At 52.7% G+C, this 18541-nt stretch overlaps 1 protein-coding gene across 1 annotated transcript; it reads left to right on the forward strand.

Annotated features, from left to right (window-relative positions):
• Positions 1–1019: 1019 nt before the first annotated feature.
• Positions 1020–10578, forward strand: FSCN3 (fascin actin-bundling protein 3). Its single transcript, XM_035127214.3, has 7 exons — positions 1020–1118; positions 2080–2776; positions 5377–5495; positions 5700–5859; positions 7011–7181; positions 7984–8200; positions 10444–10578. The coding sequence occupies exons 1-6, from the start codon at positions 1020–1022 to the stop codon at positions 8187–8189; spliced, it is 1452 nt and encodes a 483-aa protein (XP_034983105.2). The 3' UTR covers positions 8190–8200; positions 10444–10578.
• The last annotated feature ends 7963 nt before the right edge of the window (positions 10579–18541 follow it).

An 18541-nucleotide genomic window follows, 5' to 3' on the forward strand; every position in this document is an offset into this window, starting at 1 on the left:
TGGCTCCGCGAGTTCCAAGGGGCCAATTCCTGGCCAGACAGCGCCCCCTGCAGGCGCTCCTTGGGCAGAGGCGTCCTGCCGAAGCGCTCAGCCCAGCTCGGAAGATGTCCATCACTCCTCCGGGAAGGAAGGAAGGAAGGAAATAAAAAGTCAATTATATAAAATACCTTTTAGGGTTTTGAATCAGTAGTCAAATAGTGGACCTTATTCTGATTGCCCCAGCTAAAAAACCTTGCCGCCTTTGCTGTCCCCTGCTCCTCTTGATCTGCCAAGAGAAAGGACACTGGCGCAGTGGCTGGGCGGCCCGGAATGGACAATAAAAGAGGGGGATCATCTCATTCCTCAAGTCTTGGCACATAGCCGGAAATTTTTCCGGAGAGCACCAAACTATTGATAACTACCCCAGCAGACTGGTCAAAAGAGAGCAGGTATCTGTGTGTGAATGAAACAGGCAGGTGACAATGGATTCTGGAGCCAAAGTGTGAAGCTTTTCAAAAGGATGTTTCAGTCAGGACAAGAAGAGCAATTGTCAGGTATTGTCAGGCATCCTGATTGGCTGCCCAGATGACAAGACCCCCCCCATGGCATTGTCAACATCCTTCTTAAATTGTTGCACCCAGAACTGGACACAGTATTCCAGCTGTGGTCTGACCAAGGCAGAAGAGAGTGGGACTATGACTTCCCTTGACCTGGACACTCGACTTCTGTGGATACAGCCTAGAATAGCATTAGCCTTTTTAGCCGCTGCATCACACTGTAGGCTCGTGTTCAGCCTGTGGTCCACCAAGACCCCTTGATCCTTTCTGAGGTCATAAAGGTCAGACTTGCCATGGAGCTTCTTCCCTTGGAATCCTGGGCCAGCGTCTCCCGCAGGAAGAAGAACTTCCTCTCCCCCCCCCCCGGCGCCCTCAGAAGCCTCTCCCATGGCACAGCCGGCCAGTCGGTGGGCAGCGCAAGGTCCAACGCAGGGGCCTGCCTGTTGCTGATGCCCTCGGTAGCTCCGCCCCTCCTGCGCAGCCATGCAGATTGGGCTGGTAAACTGGACAGGCGGGTATCTGACTGGGGAATGCTACGGCGACGGCGTCAGCGTCTTGGGAAACACACTGGGGAAGAAACAGGTATTCTCCCGGAAACCTCAAATGATGCCTAATTTTCTCTTATTAGAGTTCTGTTCCAGAATGAGTGCTATCAGCCAGTGTCAGATTTGGTGCTAATTTCCACTGAATTGCAATGGCCAGGCATGTCCAAAGTTCTTTTTGGGGGCCCAATCCAGCCCGCCAGTCGGTTTAGTCTGGTCCCTGTGGCAGTTTATTTCCAGGGAGTAAAATCCTAAAAAAAACCCTCAACAACTCCAATCCCAAAAACAAGCTCCAGTACTTCACCCCCCAAGAAAGCTCAACAACTTCAATCCTAAAAAAAAGGTCAACCACTTTGGTCGGCCCTCACACATGTTCACTTCATCAAATCTGGCCCTCATTGAAAATAGTTTGGACACCCCTGCTAATGGCTATCTATGCTGGCTATCATGCATGACCGCTTCTTCTGACTATCTTTCTTATCTATATTAATACCATCAAAAAGCAGTGCTTAGTTTCCTTTTTAGTTGCTATTTTATAGTAATTATTTAATAATAATTTATTATTTATACCCTACCCATCTGGCTCGGTTTCCCCAGCCACTCTGGGCAGCTCCCAACAGAATTAAAAACACAGCAGAACATCAAACATTAAAAGCTTCCCTAAACAGGGCTGCCTTCAGATGTTTTCTAAATTTTGTTAATGTTGTAATATTGTTCTATAGATGATGAGTGCTGTAGCACTTCTGACTTTTGTTGTATCTGTGCTGTTTAGCTTATTTTTTTAGTTGCTTTGTTAGTAGCATTTCATCGATTGTTTTGCCGATGATTTGTTAATTATTCTGCATGATTTGTGTCATATGTGTGATTTATTGCTTGTACAGTAAGCCACTTTGTGATTCGTGCAAATGGTGCAGAAATATGATCCATCTAATCAGTCCAGAGAAATACTCAGGGACATTCCTTTGGGATCCCTGTTGACTTGCCCCTCTCGCCCCCTGTAGACCTGGGAGCTGCAGGTGACCACGAGGCCAGGGAAGTTGACGGTGGCCGTCCTGAAGGGCCAGCAAGGGCGGTGCCTCCTGGTGGACGCAGATGGCACCGTCCGGTGTGGTCACCCGACCTCAGGGCGGCAGAGCCAGTTTCTGCTGGAGGTGCACTCCAGCGGGGCCTGGAGCCTCCAGCATCTGGAGAGCAAGAAGTTCCTGGAGTCGGACGGGGAGGACGTCTTCTGCACCTGCAAAGACCTGACAGGGCGCAACATGTGGATGCCTCACCTGGCCATGCATGCCCACGTGGTCCTCTTCAACCCCAGCAGCCGGCTGTACGCGCGGGCCGACCCCGAGCTGAACCGCGTCTGGGTGGACACGCCGGTGCCTTACTGCGAGGAGTGTGGCTTCGTTCTGAGGCTCCGGTGTGGCGTCTGCCACCTGGAGACCTCCAACCACAAGTTCGTCTCCCGGCTGGAGAAGCTGGCCAAGAAGCCCTCGGACGAGACGGCCTTCCACCTGAACCTGAGGCCCGGCTGCCTGGCCTTCCTGACCGACAGGGAGGGGCGCATCCTGTACCCGCAGGGCAGCCGGGGGCTCCTGTGCCTCGGAGACTGCCCCGAAGACAACGAGGAGTGGTTTGTCATCAAGAGGTGCCCGCAGTGGGTCAGCCTGAGAACCAGGGCCAAGAAATACCTGGGCATCCTCTGTGGCAAGTAAACCCCGGGGGGAGCAGCAGGGGCCAGGCCAGGGGCCCAGGGCCCCTTTGACTCATGTCCGGGGTGATTCAGTTCAGATTCGGGGGGTGGGGCTTGATGACCCCTGGAGGTCCCTTCCACAGTTCTCTGGTTCCATCTAGCTCACTATTGTCAACCCTGGCTGGCAGCCGTGGCTCTCCAGGGTTTCAGTCAGGGTCCGTCCCTGGCCTTCCGGGAGATGCTGCCCGTAGGGATTGAGCCTGGGAGCTTCTGCATGCAAGGGGGTGCTCCCCCTCTGGGCTCTGGCCCTTCGCTAAGAAGCTGCGTGGACCCTCTGCCTACAGAGGGGGCTGGGGGATGTTTATTTATTTATAAATACATACCCCGCTCATCTTACTGGGTTTCCCCAGCCACTCTGGGAGGCTTCCAACAAAATATTAAAAACGCAATAAAACATCAAACATTAAAAAACTTCCCTAAACAGGGCTGGCTTCAGATGTCTTCTAAACATCAGATAATTCTTTATCTCCTTGACCTCTGGTGGAAGGGCGTACCACAGGGCAGGCGCCACCACCGAGAAGGCCCTCTGCCTGGTTCCCTATAACTTGGCTTCTCGCAGGGAGGGAACCGCCCTTGGAGCTGGACCTCAGTGTCCAGGCAGAACGATGGGGTTGGAGACGCTCCTTCAGGTTTCAGGGCTGAGGTTGTTTAGGGCTTTAAAGGTCAACACCAACACTTTGAATTGTGCTTGGAAATGTCCTGGGAGTCAATGTAGGTCTTTCAGGACCGGTGTTATGTGGTCCCAGTGGCCACTTGGCCATTTTCATCTGGGAGTCCCAGATCCCCCACCTCCCACTTGTTGCTTCAGAACATGTTCAATCCTAAAGACAATTCCAGCTATTTACCACCTGACTTAATGATTGTAGCTCTTGATTTCTCCTACCACGGTCATATTTAAATCCTGTTATTTATGAAATTGTTAGGAAGAAGGGCAGTGGTTTTCTGCTCAAAGAGATGCCTTCGGTGGGAGAGAACGGTTTTGGGAAACAAACGCCAACAGCACGGAACTCTTTTTGGCAAGAGGCAGTTCTAATTAAAAGGAATTGGTGAGCTTCAATTCATGGGGTGAACATGATCCAGGTGTTTCTGCCATTTGTCACCCCCTCTTTGGAAATGGCTCCCGCTCCCCTGGCAGAAAAAAAGGGTTGTAGCCTAGTGGGTAGAGCACTTGCCCTGCATGGAGAAGGTCCCCGGTTCCATCTCCAGCAGCATCTCTGGGTCTGGCTGGGAATGAGCCTTGCCTGAAATCTCTGGGAATGTTGTTTTAGGGGTGGGTATATGGATATATTGATTTAATAGTATCCTTCCTCACTCATGCTTGTGAGTCAGCAGTGTGGGAACGTTCAGGGAGGCAGGAGAGGATATATTGTTTATTAATATCCTTCCTAACTTGCGCTAGCAAGTTCTGTAACTTAGCAGAGTTTTGCATTCCCCTTTTAAACACACAGTGGTTAAGCTTCTCAATGTAAGATTCCTGGTAAGTTCCCTTATATCCCTCTTTAAAAGAATAGACACGACACAATATTGTTTAAAGTATATAAAACAAGTTTACTCACACATTCACTTCAAATTCACTGAAGGCAGACTTAGTTACAAATATGTACATGTGGATCTACCCCATATGGGGGGGTTAATCCCAGTGACTGCACACTGGCAGTCACTGCAGCTCACACAACAAAAGGAAGATGGAGAAAGAGAGGGGGGTGCTGCGTGCCCTGTGCTTTTGTTACCTGCACAGGTAAGGTCACGCCCACCTCTAGCCACATGCTAAAGGAAGTTTGTCCCAGCCCAGGAGGAAACAGGAATTTCCAACTGGCTGGAGCAAACATCCCCTTGCATGTCCACTCTAGGAAAACAAGGAATGTTGTATTTGACTGCCATGTATGTATCACATCCCACAAGCAGCAGAGCAACATTCCCCAATATATAGCAGGAAGCTAGTTGGTAGATTAATTTGAATCTCTTTATACAATCCAATCTGGCTTTCTTCAGATTGGAGTATGTTCCTGGTAAGGCCCCTTTCATCCCTCCTAAAAAGAATAAAGACACAATAAGCTTCTTTTAAAAGTATAGTAGCAAGAAGTTTATTCACATTCAGCTCACAGTTGGATCCCTGAAGGCAGGCTTTCGCTTAGAGTTACAGAAGAGGGTTTGAGCTCATCCCATAGGGGAAACTCTTCATCCCATATGCTGCTGGCTGAGAGCCAGCAGTGCAGTCCAAGAGAAGAAAATGGAAGGAGGGAGATGGCTGCGTGACTGGGCCTACTGTGGGGTCTGCCAGGGTCACGCCCATCTACCTGGCCACACGCAGGGGGAGGATGCTCCAGACCAGGTGGAACAGGAAGTTCAACTGGCTGGATCAACATCCCCCTGCATGTCCACTCTAGGCAAACAAGGAATGTTGTACTTGACTGCTCCAATGGATTACATCCCGCAAAATCTTGGAGAGACGCTGCTGCCAGTCAGTGTTCTGAGCTAGATGAAGCCGACTCAGTGCAAGGCAGGCAGCAGCTCCCCGTGCTGCCCCTGCTGAGCTTCTCCTCTCTCCCCTCAGACTCTGAGGTCTACGCAGGCTCCAAAAAGCCGACCCCCATGTCCACGTTCCTCTTTCATGTCAGTCCCGATGCCCAAACCGTGCAGCTGAAAGACATCAACCACAAGTACCTGGCGCAGGTAAGTTAGGGGCTCCTCCCTCCAAAAAAGGGTCCCTGTGAGGGCCAGGAGGTGGGGTGCCCAGTCCCACAGTGGAGGGGCCATGTTGGTCTTGTCCCAAAGAGCATTACCACCTGCTATATCGGGGGGGGGCTTTCATTCCCATGGGGCAGAGTAGCTGGTTTTATCCCCCCCCCACTGCTGACCTGGGTCTTCTCTCCCCAGAGGGAGTTCCAGAGTGTGATGGCTGACGGCTGCAGCAAAGAACCCGAGACCCAGTTCAGCATCTTGTGGCATTATGGGAAAATCTTCCTGAGGGCGCTCAACGGCCGCTACCTGGGCACCCTCCCTGTCGGGCTGGTGGTTGCCAGAGCCATGCATCCTGGTGAGGAGGAGGGGGAGGGGGAAGAGAGGATGAGCCACTCCCTGGAACAAGGAGGGTCTCTGGCTGGGGGAGGTGGGACAGGAAGGAAGCATCTCTCCTGGGATCCCAAGGAAACCCCCTGACCTTATGTGATGTCTCACCTGCCCCTGCTGGAGGGTGAGGAGTCTGGCCTGGGGACACAAACCCTGTAGAAATGTGAACAGATGCTAGGAGAGGATATATTTATTAGAAATTATCCTTCCTCACATTTTTGTCATCCCTTTGCAGCTTAAAAGGGAAGTGTTTAAACAATGATTATAAGCTATTTGCCAATATACTGGCCAACCAAATGAAAGGAGTTTTGGTAGAAATAATTCATCATGATCAGGCTGTTTTCCTACCAGGATACCAGATGAAGGATAATATAAGAAATATAATTGATGTGCTAGAATATCTGGAGGTCAGAAATGATAAATAAGCTGCTTTAATATTTATAGTTGCTGAAAAGGCCTTTGATAATATTTCATGGGCCTTTATGAAGAAGATAATAGAAAAGATGGATTTGGGGGATGCAAAATCCCCCCTTAAAACAATCATCACACTAACACTCTTGAAAATAGCACTTACTGTACTCAGAATACTTGTTGGAGAGTAACAGATACAGCAGAGTAACAGAAGATTAATAGAGACAGGCAGGCTTGAAATGGTGATTCAGTGGTAAAGACATACCGAAGTCTAGCTTAAAATGGTGCCTGAGCGTTGGAGCTCCGACTTAGCAAATGTTACCCTTTTGCTGGCAGATCATAAAGAGATGGGGAAAGGGTGTGCCCAGGCAGGTAAGAGAATATATTGCTATGCCCTCCTCTGCCTGCCAGGGCACAGTGTAGGGAGCGTCTCTTGCAGAGTTTCTTTCTAGCAAACAAACAGGAAAGCTCTGTGAGCGTCAACTCCTATCTTGCAAAACTTGAATTGTTGGTTTGGACTGCACTTCAAATATCCCACGCATCCCTCCCCTTCTGGCTCTTTTGGAAAAGGGGTCCTCCTCCACCCCCAGACCTCAAAGGAACGAGAGCAGCCCCCATCCTCGCCCTGGCTGGCTGCAGAAGCCTGCCTCAGGGATCTCAATCTCCTTGCCAGCTCCCAGCTGACCTCCTGCCCCACTTGCATTGCAGGGCCCCACGAGGAGTTTGGCCTGCGCCTGGCTAACCGCTCCTTCCTGCTGCTGCGCGGCTGCTACGGCTATGTGGGGAGCTCCTCCTGCCATGAGGCCTTGCAGTGCAACCTCCTGGAGCCTGACTGCATCGAGCTGCTGCCCTGCAAGGAGGGCATCTACCACTTCCAGAGTAGGTGAAGGGGGGGAGGGGGGACATGCCAGGGGGTCAGGCCCAGGGCCCATCTGCTCCAGCATCCTATTGCTCCAAAGGGAGACCCACAAACAGGATTTGAGCACAAGGGCAGCTCTCCCCTCCTGCTGTTTCCAGAAACTGGTATTACGAAGCATTGCTGCCTCCGACCGTAGTGGCAGAGCAGAGCCATCCTGGCTACTAGCCACTGAGCGATCCGGGTGACGCTGTGGTCTAAACCACTGAGACTCTTGAGCTTGCCGATAAGAAGGTTGGCGGTTTGAATCCCCGCGACAGGGTGAGCTCCCGTTGCTCTGTCTCAGCTCCTGCCAGCCTAGCAGTTTGAAAGCACACCAGTGCAAGTAAATGAATAGGTACCACTGTGACGGGAAGGTAAACGGCATTTCCGTGTGCTCTGGTTTCTGTCATGGTGTTCCGTTGTGCCAGAAGCAGTTTAGTCCTGCTGGCCACATGGCCCAGAAAGCTGTCTGTGGACAAACGCCGGCTCCCTCAGCCTGAAAGTGAGATGAGCACCACAACCCCATCGTCGCCTTTGACTGGATTTAACCGTCCAGGGGTCCTTTACCTTTACCTTTACTAGCCATTGATAACCCTCTCCCCTGTGAGTTCCTCTAATTCTGTTCTTGAGCCATCCCAGTTGGGGGCCATTGTTGCCTCCCGTGGCAGGGAGTTCCACAGTCTGCACTGCACGAAAAAGCCATTTCTTTCACCTGTCTTGAATCTCCCAACGTCTGTTGTTGTTGGATGCCCACCACTTTCCCGCCGTCATTTCGCTTCCCAGGCCGTGGCAAGAGCTTTTGGTGCCTAACTTCGGAAGGGACCTTCAGCCCCTGGGGGAAGTTTGCCTTGAATTTCTGCGTCGAGATCCGAGGGAACAACCTCCTGGCCGTGCTGGGCCCCAACGGGTACTTCCTGCGTGCGGACAGGGAGGGCTGCCTCGTGGCCGACAGCGAGGAGGTGACCTACGAGTGCCTCTGGGAGTTCTAGGTCTCAGGCAGGTGAGAAGAAGGGGGGCAGTCACCTTGGCAGGGTTGGGAGTGGAAGAGGCAAGGAGCCTGGCAGAGATGGGAGGGCAGAGAGTTATGGGCCCCTCCCCACGCCCGAGAGACGTCCAACGCTCCTTGCTCACTCAGCCACCAGCACAGACCCCAGACCCCGCTGTGGCACCTGGAGGGGGGTGGTGACCTTTTTGGCTTGCAGATCCCCAGATGCAGTTCAGACTCCCCTGGAGGTCTCTCTGCCACCAAAGGCTCCAGGACCACCCACTGCGTGTCAACAGAGACAGAAGCGGAGCCAGGGGGTGGGGTGGGGGTGACACCCAGGGCGGAACGCACCCCCTGCACCACCCCTTCCTCCGCCAGTGAACAGAGATCCGAGATCCGAACTGGTTCCCGATTTGCTACTGGGCCATGTTCAAGGTGTTACTTTTAGTCTTGTTAACAAAAGTGGGGGTGCCTGCTCCCCTCTCTGCCAAGCAGCGGCAAAAGCCCTTGGGGTCCCAGGCACCCACCTGCGGTCTTTGCTCCTCTGGAGGAATAAAAGATGCAGAGGAGACTGTCGTGGCTTTAAGATATATGTTTTATTCACCTATTTACACCTTCAGTCTGCATGGAGGGAGTCCAGAACTTACAGCTTGTTCCCCAAAGCAGAGCAGAGTTTATGGGGCTCTCTCAGCTCCTCCTCCTGCTTCTTCTCAGCAACCCTTCCTGCCTGACCCCCTTTTGCTGTCACCTCCGGCACAGTTACCCTGGCAGCCTTTCAAACCCCTGTCTCTGTTCCCCCCCCCCAGGGCAAGGGGGGCACGCAGCTCTCCTGTATTCTTAATGTCCCTCGCTTGCTCCTTAGTGTTCCTTGATGGCCAAAGCTCAGACACAGGAATCCCCCCTCAGCTTGTGCTTTGATCCTAGCATTTATTCATTTCTAAGGGTTTTTTTTTGGGGGGGGTCCCCCACCTTAAATCTATAACAGTAGTATAGTCATACCTCTTGTTACGTCCGCTTCATGTTACATTTTTTCAGGTTGCGTCCTGCGGCGACTCGGAGGTACCGGAAAGGGTTACTTCTGGCTTTCACTGCTCACATATGCGCACAAGCGCCAAATCGCGCTGTGCACATGTGCAGATATGGCACTTCAGGCTGCGGGCTTTTCACGTTGTGAACGGGACTCCGGAACGGATCCCGTTTGCGGCCGGAGGTTCCACTGTATACACAATGTGTTCTCAGTATCATTTGTATTAGTATTCTGCTAGTCTATACAGTGGTACCTCGGTTTTCGAACGTAATCTGTTCTGGAAGACTGTTCATCTTCCAAAACATTTGAAAACGGAGGCGCAAAGGGAGAGTGTCAATTTCAATGGTGAAAACTGGAAAACATGCAGCGGAAGCCGTTTGACTTCCAAGGCGCGTTCGTAAATGGAAGCAATTATTGATAGGGACAGGAGAAACTTTCGGGTTTTCGGCATTCAAAAGCTGAAACGTTTGGCTTCAGAGATGCTCGAAAACTGAGGTTCCACTGTACAATAAAGCCCAGAAAAACTTGGGACCAGTTTCCCTGTGAGGTGGCCTGGCTCCACTTGACCCCATTGATTGGGGAGAATAAGAATAAGAATAAGAATTTATTATTTATACCCTGCCCATTTGGCTGGGTTTCCCCAGCCACTCTGGGCATCTCCCAACCGAAAATTAAAAACACAATACAGAATTAAACATTAAAAACTACCCTAAACAGGGCTGCCTTCAGATGGAACTGGTGCTCCCATTGGGGACACATAATACCTGTTTCTCATTGGTAAGAACCCAAATCATTTTGAGAGCACTTTGGAACTCCCTGCCTATTGAAATCAGGCTGGCACCTTCAACTGCATTTTTCCTGGCACCTGCTAAAAACATTTCTAACCAGGCCTGTGAAATGTGGGCGTGTTTCTTCATCTGTTTTTAGTTTATTGCTGGTGTCATCCTGCAAGCGTATTGAAGAGTTGTGCTTACTGACAATATTATTGTTTTATCCTTTTTGTAAGTTGTTTTGAGGTGTGTGTGTGTGTGTGTGTGTGTGTGTGTGTGTGTGTGTTTTACATCCAAGCAGTGTATAACTTTTATGAAACAAAGGAATTTCTGGGGGCTGGACTAGATGAGCCTCAGGGTCCCAACCCAATCTGTGAGTCTATGATTTTATGAACTAAACCAGGCAGGATTCTGGCCCCCAGTGACTCTGGGAGGGCTAACCATGAGGTCATTGTCCACAGGTGTCTGCAGGAGAGGAGGACCCAGAAACCCAGCAGAGCCCTTGTTGGGCTGCCCAAGATGTCCGAGTGCCTTGGCCTTCTCTCCACGGCCTCATCCGGACACATCAGCAAGAGGCCTGAAAGCAGCAGCAGAGGAAAAGGAGGAGGGGGGCTCTTCCCTCCCTCCCATCCACAAAGGGGGGTCTCACCCGCTGCCGTTCTCCCCCATTGAGGTGAAGGGGCAGATGACGCCGGAGGAGGATTTGGGGCAGGGGTGTGTCTCCCCCCCCCCACAGGACCACTCATGTCTTCTAAAAAGGAGCCGTTCTTTAAAGCAAAAAGCCCCCGGCCTCTGCCTGTTTCAATGGGGGGGATGACCGTGGGCTCCAGAAGGTCAGGAAGGGGGGAAGAAAGATGGGAGGGTGGGCGGGGTGCCCCCAGAATTTATTTGGGCCAAGTACAAATCCCTGAGCCCAGATGCCAACAGAGGTGCCTCTGGGCATGTGCAGGGTGTATGTCTGGCTTCAAGAAGTAGCTACAACCACCCGCCCCTCCACCACCGACTTGGGGTGGGGACACTAGCGGAGAAATGGGGGCAGCAGGGGGAGCGCACAGCCTCTGGCACCATTGGGGAGGGGGGTACCATCGCGGCCGCCCCCCAGACACGCGCCATGCACCCCTCACCACGCTGGGCAGTGAGCCATGCCCCCGGACGTGCGCCAGCCATGCCCCCACCTGCTATCTGCCCCCCCCCAGTGCCAGAGCATGCAGCTTCGCCACTGGATGGGGAGAAGGGCACCCAGCCCAGCCTCTTCAGCCCCAGGGCTATACCCTAAGCATGGGCTCCTCTCCTCCCCTCACCTCCCCCAGTGGCCCTTTCCCAAAAACTCCCGGGGATGGAGGCAGCCGAGCTACGGAACTCCCTCCCACTGGAGGCAGGGATGGGCACCAACTTGGGTGGCTATAAAAGGGGATTGTGGGCAAATCCACAAAGGAGGAAAGGGATATGGATGGCTCTGCTCTGCCTCCCCAGTCGGAGGCCGCCATGCTTCTGAATCCCAGTTGCTGGAAACCGCAGGAGGGGAGAGTTGCTCTTGCGCACAGATCCTGCTTACGGGTTTCCTGTTGGGGCTCTTGGTTGACCACTGTGAGAACAGGAGGCTGCACTAGATGGGCAGTTGGAAAGTGAGGTTTTGTTTTATAAAATTAATCCCTCCCCTCCCCTTTTGTACTGTAATTTGCCTCCTTTTGGGGAAACTCTCAAGAGCCTCCTAGGCAGTTGAGGGCCCTGGCCTGGGACTGGGAGGGATCTTCCTTTCCCTGCCCCCCCTGCCTTGCCAGGGATGCCTTGCTAGGTCTTGGGCATGTAGCTCCTGAGGTTCTTGCAGAGAGAAAGGCGCCGTCTCTTGTAATAAATGGCCAGACCAATTAGCATGGCAGAAATATATTGCTGAATCACACACGATTAGAAAACGCTCCCTCTGTCCCATAGCTCAAATCCAAGAGGTCCCTGTGGAACATCCTGCCCTCCTTGGAAGTCTCCAGATTCTCCTTTTGGTCTACTGGATGAGTGCAAGAGAGGCTGAGGGGAAAGAAGGAGGAAGCCTGGGAAGGCATTGCAAGGCTGAGGTCCTCTGAGTCTGTTCCCGAAGCACCCACAGAAAGGAGGGTGGGGCTGAGGTGGGCACCTGATTTGGGGCTACGGCAGGCAGCCACCCCCAAACTTCCTGCAGCTTCCACCCCCCCCCAGGCAAGGCATGCAAGGAAAGAGGGGTGGGGTGGAGGTCCACGGAAGAGAGGGGCACAGAAGAGAGGGCCACAGCTGCAGCAGCAACACTTGTGGGGTGGGAGTGCTAGGAATGGTCCTTATAGCCGTGCCAGGGGCAGGAGGCTCCCCACAGCCAGCCATCGCCTCCCCCGTCTCTTTCTTCATGTGCTGTCTTACTCTTCTCCAAATCACACCCCCTCAATACATGCACACATTATCCCAAAGGATTTTGCTGTTGGCCCAGCAAAAAGGTTCTGGAAGGATTAGACAAATTCATGGAAGAGAGGGCTATCGATGACTTACTAGCCAGGAGGGCTCTGCTCTGCCCTCTTGGGCTCGGATCCTGCTTGCTGGTTTCCCATCATTGGCCACTAGGAGAAGAACAGGCTGCTGGACTCAGTGAATCCTCCTTGGGCCTGATCCAGCGGGTTCTTCTCCAGGTCTTCTGTGCTAGCAGAATGCCTCAGTCCAGTCCAAGCAAGGTCTTTTTGGAGGAAGTCAACATGGCGTGGAGAATCCCGACCCTGGAGTCCTCAGGGAGGCCCAAAGAGCAGCAGGTGTGGGCACACCCCACGGCGGCGTCTCTTCTAGAGCAGATATTCCCAGTGGTCTCTCTGGGCCTGGGCAGCCCCCCAGAATCAGGCTCCCTGGTCCTTGGGGAGAAGGCACCGGCAGCGGCCCAGGGCTGGCGGGGGAGAAGGGTCTTCCAGGGCCCCCGACGGCTGAGGATGGGGGGAGCCCCACAAAAGAAGGCAAGTCTGGGTTCCAGGGTGGGGCAGGAGTAGCCCCTCTAGACCCCAGCCCTGCAGAGAAAGAGCCAGGGGTCAGGCAAGGGTTAAGGGCCCTTGTGAAGAGCAGGCCCCTCTTGCTTTGGATGCCCAAAACCCCACTCCAAAAGGAAGGGGCGCTCGAAGGGCAACTGGCCCTACCCTGACCCCCTGGCTGGTGATGCCCTCCTTCTATCCCATGAGGTGGGGGGATGGGTAGGAGCCAAACCAGCTGGAGACCTCTCTTACCACAGAAGGGCTCTGTCCAGGCACAGGGTGGGGGGCCATGTGGATGCAGGTGGGGCGGAAAGGTTTTGCAGCCGCTGACCTTGAGGAGAGGGGCAAGGCTGGGAGGGGAAAGCTGTGGAGGCAAGAGGAATCATGGAAACATAGGGTTGGAAGGGACCCCCAAGGGTCATCCAGCCCAACCCCCTGCACCGCTCCCTGGCCCATCCTGCTGTCACCTTTCTTAAAGTTGTAGAGTTGGAAGGGAACCCTGAGGGTCCTCTAGTCCAACCCCCTGCAATGCAGGAATCACAACTAAAGAATTTGTCAGACTTCGGGGAAATGGCTTCCTCCCCCCCCCCCCCCGTGGCAGTAGATAAGAAGATGAAAGAAAGGGACTTCTTACCAGTTAGAAACTTTAAGAATCACAGTGAGAGAACAAAGAGCCCATCTCCTAGGAATGGCGGTGCTCCCAAATAAGGATACCACCTCCTTCTGTCCCTATTAATCTACGTCACTCCTATGTCTTGCAATCTGAGTTTGTGCTTTGTGTGCTTTTTGTTCTAAGACTTTGAGCTCTTCTTCACCTTGGGGAGAGGGGAGGAATGCTATCCAGAGATAGTGAATCTGTTAACCCTCTCCCTACCAGTGTTTCTTCTCCTAGCTGTTCCCCATCCAGTATTTCCCAGCTTCTGCCTTCTGAACTATGCCCCTCTGCAAACCACTGTTCCAATCTATCCTCCTTCTCCTGGGAAGATTCAGGATCCAGATCCAGAGCAGCAGAGATCCACTATTCCTCCTCAGTGCAGCCCTCCACAGCACGGTCCCTGACAGAACCCCTGGCAGAGGCCATCCAACCTCTGCTTGAAAACCTCCAAGGAAGGAGAGTCCGATCTCGAGACTTCTGGGCGCCCACCTACCTGGTGGCAGAGGGCAGTGGCTGTTGGTGCATCAGAGTCAGCTGCAGCAAAGCCTTGGGGGGCTGGTGCTGCAGGAGGGGGGCAGCACTCCCACAGGGGTCCTAGGAAGGAGACAGAGAGGGAGAGCTGTTTGCCATTTGCCCCAAGGAGGGTTTGTTCCACTTGCTCTCCCCACAGCTGCCAGGGGAAACTGGGAGAGCAGCTGCCTGCTACCCTAGGGGTCCTGCCCCACAGCTCATTTTCCCTCCCAAAATGCCCTAAGAGAAAAAGGGTGCAGGGAAGACACAGGAGCCACGAACTCATGGTTTTCTTTGGGGGGGGGAGCCTTGTGAGAAGTCAGCACACAGACTTTTTTGAAGCCCCCCCTACATTTCCCTTAGGGCAGGACGAGAACACCTGGAATTGGGGAGGGGGTCAGGCCAGAACCTGCGTGTCCCGGGTCCAGCGTGGCCTTGGCCTCTCGCTGCTGCCTCGCTCTCCGATTTGAGAACCAAACCTAGTGGGAACGAAGACAAAGTCACAGGCGGTCTGGGTTGGGGCCACACCCTGCCCCAGAACTCCCGGAAATCCCATGAAGCGGAATGTCAGAAGATGCAGCACAGGGTTCAGCTATGGAACTCACTGCCACAGGAGGCAAGGGTGGCCACCAATCGGATGGCTCTGAAAGAGGATTGGGCAAATTCAAGGAGGAAGAGAGGGCGGTGAATGGCTCTGCTCTGCCCTCCACAGCTGGAGGCAGCAACGCTTCTGAAATGCTGGTTGCTGGAGGGGAGAGTTGCTCTTGTGCTCGGATCCTGCTTGCAAGGTTTCCCATAAAGGGCATCTGTTTGGCCACCGAGAGAACAGGATGCTGGACCAGAGAGGTCATTGGCCTGATCCAGCAGCCTCTTTGCATTGTTATAGGAATTCTAAGGTCTCACATATAAAAATCATACGTTCATAGATGTACAAGGCAAACACATACAAAAAGTATATAAACCACGTGTCTGAAACAGTGCAGGATAGCCACCTTGAAGCCATTTGGACTCTTCCAGTGACCTCAAATATTCTCTGCCGTGAGGAAGGAAATGGAGAAGCCTCTCATTGTCCCTTTGCTCAAATCCTGTCTCAAGGGTGTATTTGTGTATGAATAGGGTGAGCCTGTGACCTGGATTCAGCAACTAAATATTTAGCATCTCAAAAGGAATGCCCAGGCTGCCCAGGTAAAGCAATCAGTGACCATTGTATCCTGACAAACAGACCGCTTCCTTCTGTGATGTATGAATGATGTTTTGGGGGGTGGTCTCGAGCTACAGAGGAGGCAATTTCGAAAGTCTATATAAGGGCTTGCACACCATAGAGTTGGAAGAGACCACAAGGGCCATCCAGTCCAACCCCCTGCCAAGCAGGAAACACCATCAAAGCATTCTTGACATATGCCTGTCAAGCTTCCGTTTAAAGACCTCCAAAGAAGGAGACTCCACCACACTCCTTGGCAGCAAATTCCACTGCCGAACAGCTCTTACTGTCAGGAAGTTCTTCCTAATGTTGAGGTGGAATCTTCTTTCTTGTAGTTTGAATCCATTGCTCCGTGTCCAATGTTCTGGGTTCCTCTCCTCCCTCCTGCGTGGGGGGAGTGGGGGACCCTGTTGCAACAGTTTAATAAAGACCAGGCTCACTAGCAGCTTTGCTTCTCAATATTCTCTGGCCTGCCTCTGTTATTTTCTCCTACCGATAGGGAACCTACTTAAGGACTCTATACGGGTTCTTGGGTACCCCATAAGGGAAAAGGAGCAGTTGTGGGTCTCCCCCCCCTTATAACAGCATGTTCTTATGTTTTCAGTGGCTGGGGGAGGATCCTGTAGCCCTGAGGTTGCTTTGCACAGTGGCGCTTGTGGGAGAAAAGCCTTTGTCCCGGGTGAGGGAGGAGGCCACAGGAGGAGCTTCACTTACTCTGATGGTGTCGGCAGGGAGCCCGGTAGCAGAAGCCAGCTCCTCTCGGGTAGCCGTCTCTGGATACTGCCCTCTCTGGAATGCTGGAAGGGAGTTTGGGAATTACATCCAGCTGCCCCCCTTGCCCAGCTCCCAAAGCACCAGAATGTGATTGATAGGACCCCTCAGATGGAGATGCTGCTGTGATGATGATCCTAGACCAGGGGTGTCCAAACTTTTTACAAAGAGGGCCAGATTTGATGAAGAGGAAGAAGAAGAAGAGTTTGGATTTGATATCCCGCTTTATCACTACCTGAAGGAGTCTCAAAGCGGCTAACATTCTCCTTTCCTTCCTCTCCCACAACAAACACTCTGCGAGGTGAGTGAGGCTGAGAGACTTCAGAGAAGTGTGACTAGCCCAAGGCCACCCAGCAGCTGCATGTGGAGGAGCGGAGACGCGAACCCGGTTCCCCAGATTACGAGTCTACCGCTCTTAACCACTACACCACACTGGCTCTCTGATGAAGTGAACATGCATGAGGGCTGACCAAAGCTGTTGACCCTTTTTTTAGGATTGAAGTTTATGACCTTTTTATGTGATTTAATCCCAAAATTGCAGACCATTTTAGGATTAATCAGCACAAAGTTGCTCACCATGTGCGAGGTAGCGGGTGGACAGGTCCTAGAGCCGCACGCAGGGCGCATGCGTGAGTCGCCCAACAGAGAGTCGGGCGCATGTGTGAGCAGACAAGTGGGTGGTTCTAGGAGCCACACGGCGAGTGGCTGCAAGAGCCGACCATGAGCAAACCGCAGCACCTGTGGGCCAGATTAAACTGACCGGTGGGCCAGATTAGGCCCACGGGCTGGACTTTGAACATGCCTGCCGTAGACTCTCTGCCTCTCCTCAGAAGCACCCAAGAGGAGGCAGGCTGCCTTGCAAAGCCCCTCCAGGTCCCAAGATCTTGCACAGTCCCAGGAACTCACCTTGTTCCAAGACCTCCAGCTGCTGCTTGGAGAAGACGGTCCGGCTCCTGTTCCGGCCTTCCTTGCCTGCTGTGGGGGGCCTCGCCACCTCCTGCAGCTCCTCGGGGGGAGCCGGGGCCTCTGTCCTCCCCCCTGAACCCTGGGGGCTCCTCTCCGAAGGCAAGGTGAGACCTACAGAAGAGTGGGAGTGCAAACCAAGTGTGGGTGTCTGTGCAGTGAGATCCTTGGAAGCAGGGACCCCAAAGCAAGTCACAGAATCCTACAATCGTAGAGTGGTAGAGTTGGAAGGGACCCCCAAGGGACATCTAATCCACCCCCCTGCAATGCAGGAATCACAAGTGCATTTGCAGAAATAAGTGGGGAATTCAGAATGCTGCTGGCAATGTCACTGTTTACTTAAATAAGTAGACCCTGATGTTGGGAAAGATTGAGGGCACTAGGAGAAGGGGACGACAGAGGACAAGATGGTTGGACAGTGTTCTCGAAGCTACGAACATGAGTTTGACCAAACTACGGGAGGCAGTGGAAGACAGGAGTGCCTGGCGTGCTATGGTCCATGGGGTCACGAAGAGTCGGACACGACTAAACGACTAAACAACAACAACAACAATAAAAAGCCTCTTTGGATGAAAATCCCATTGCCTTGCACGGCCATGAAGTGGGCACTTTCTCATAGCAGCTATAAGAAGTCTGATTAATCCAGGGATGAGGAAAGTGTGGGATATTTAAATGCAGCCAAACCAACAATTCATGTTTTGCTAGATAGGCACATGGTAGGAGCTGAGAAACAGTCCCACATAAACCCTTCTTAGCAGCTCAAGACAGGGAGAGATCCTGACACCTGGAGATGCTCCTAGAGCAGGGGTCAGCAAACTTTTTCAGGAGGGGGCCAGTCCACTGTCCCTCAGACCTTGTCCCCAGAGTATATTTTGGAAAAAATAAAAATGAATGAATTCCTATGTCCTACAAATAACCCAGAGATGCATTTTAAACAAAAGCACACCTTCTACTCATGTAAAAACATGCTGATTCCCGGACCGTCAGAGGGCCAGATTGAGAAGGCGATTGGGTCTAATCCGCCCCCCCAGGCCTTAATTTGCCTACCCATGTCCTGGAGCCTTTACACAACATCTCTCACCTGACTGCAGAGGCTTGAGGAACGCAGCCTGCTCTGCGAAGGGCATCCCTACTGGCAGACTTCTTAGGATTCGGTTGATGGAGGACACCTGGAGAGGGAGGGAGGGAAGGAGAAAACAGACGGTGGCTGGAAGGGGCCTCAAAGGCCTCTTCTGGCAGGTTCCGCTTCCGATCCTGATATAAGCCCTCAACTCAGCGCGGTTTTCTTCTGACACATTTAGGAGGATCACACTGCAGAGCCAGAGTTGGTGTGGTGGTTAGACTGTCAGATTAGGACCTGACAGTCAATAGGAGTATAGCATCTAGATCTAGGGAAGTAATAGTACCACTGTATTCTGCTCTGGTCAGACCTCATCTGGAGTACTATGTCCAGTTCTGGGCACCACAGTTCAAGAAGGATACTGACA

The sequence above is a fragment of the Zootoca vivipara genome, chromosome 9, assembly GCF_965207765.1.
Source record: "Zootoca vivipara chromosome 9, rZooViv2.hap1.1, whole genome shotgun sequence".
In the NCBI taxonomy this organism is placed as follows: domain Eukaryota; kingdom Metazoa; phylum Chordata; class Lepidosauria; order Squamata; family Lacertidae; genus Zootoca; species Zootoca vivipara.

Bases quoted from the DNA above. Each gene is read 5' to 3' on its own strand.
- FSCN3 (XM_035127214.3), top strand. From the start codon at position 1,020: ATGCAGATTGGGCTGGTAAACTGGACAGGCGGGTATCTGACTGGGGAA. The intron at 2,777-5,376 runs GCAAGTAAACCC...CTCTCCCCTCAG, and splicing joins ATACCTGGGCATCCTCTGTG to ACTCTGAGGTCTACGCAGGC. The intron at 7,182-7,983 runs GTAGGTGAAGGG...TTCGCTTCCCAG, and splicing joins GGGCATCTACCACTTCCAGA to GCCGTGGCAAGAGCTTTTGG.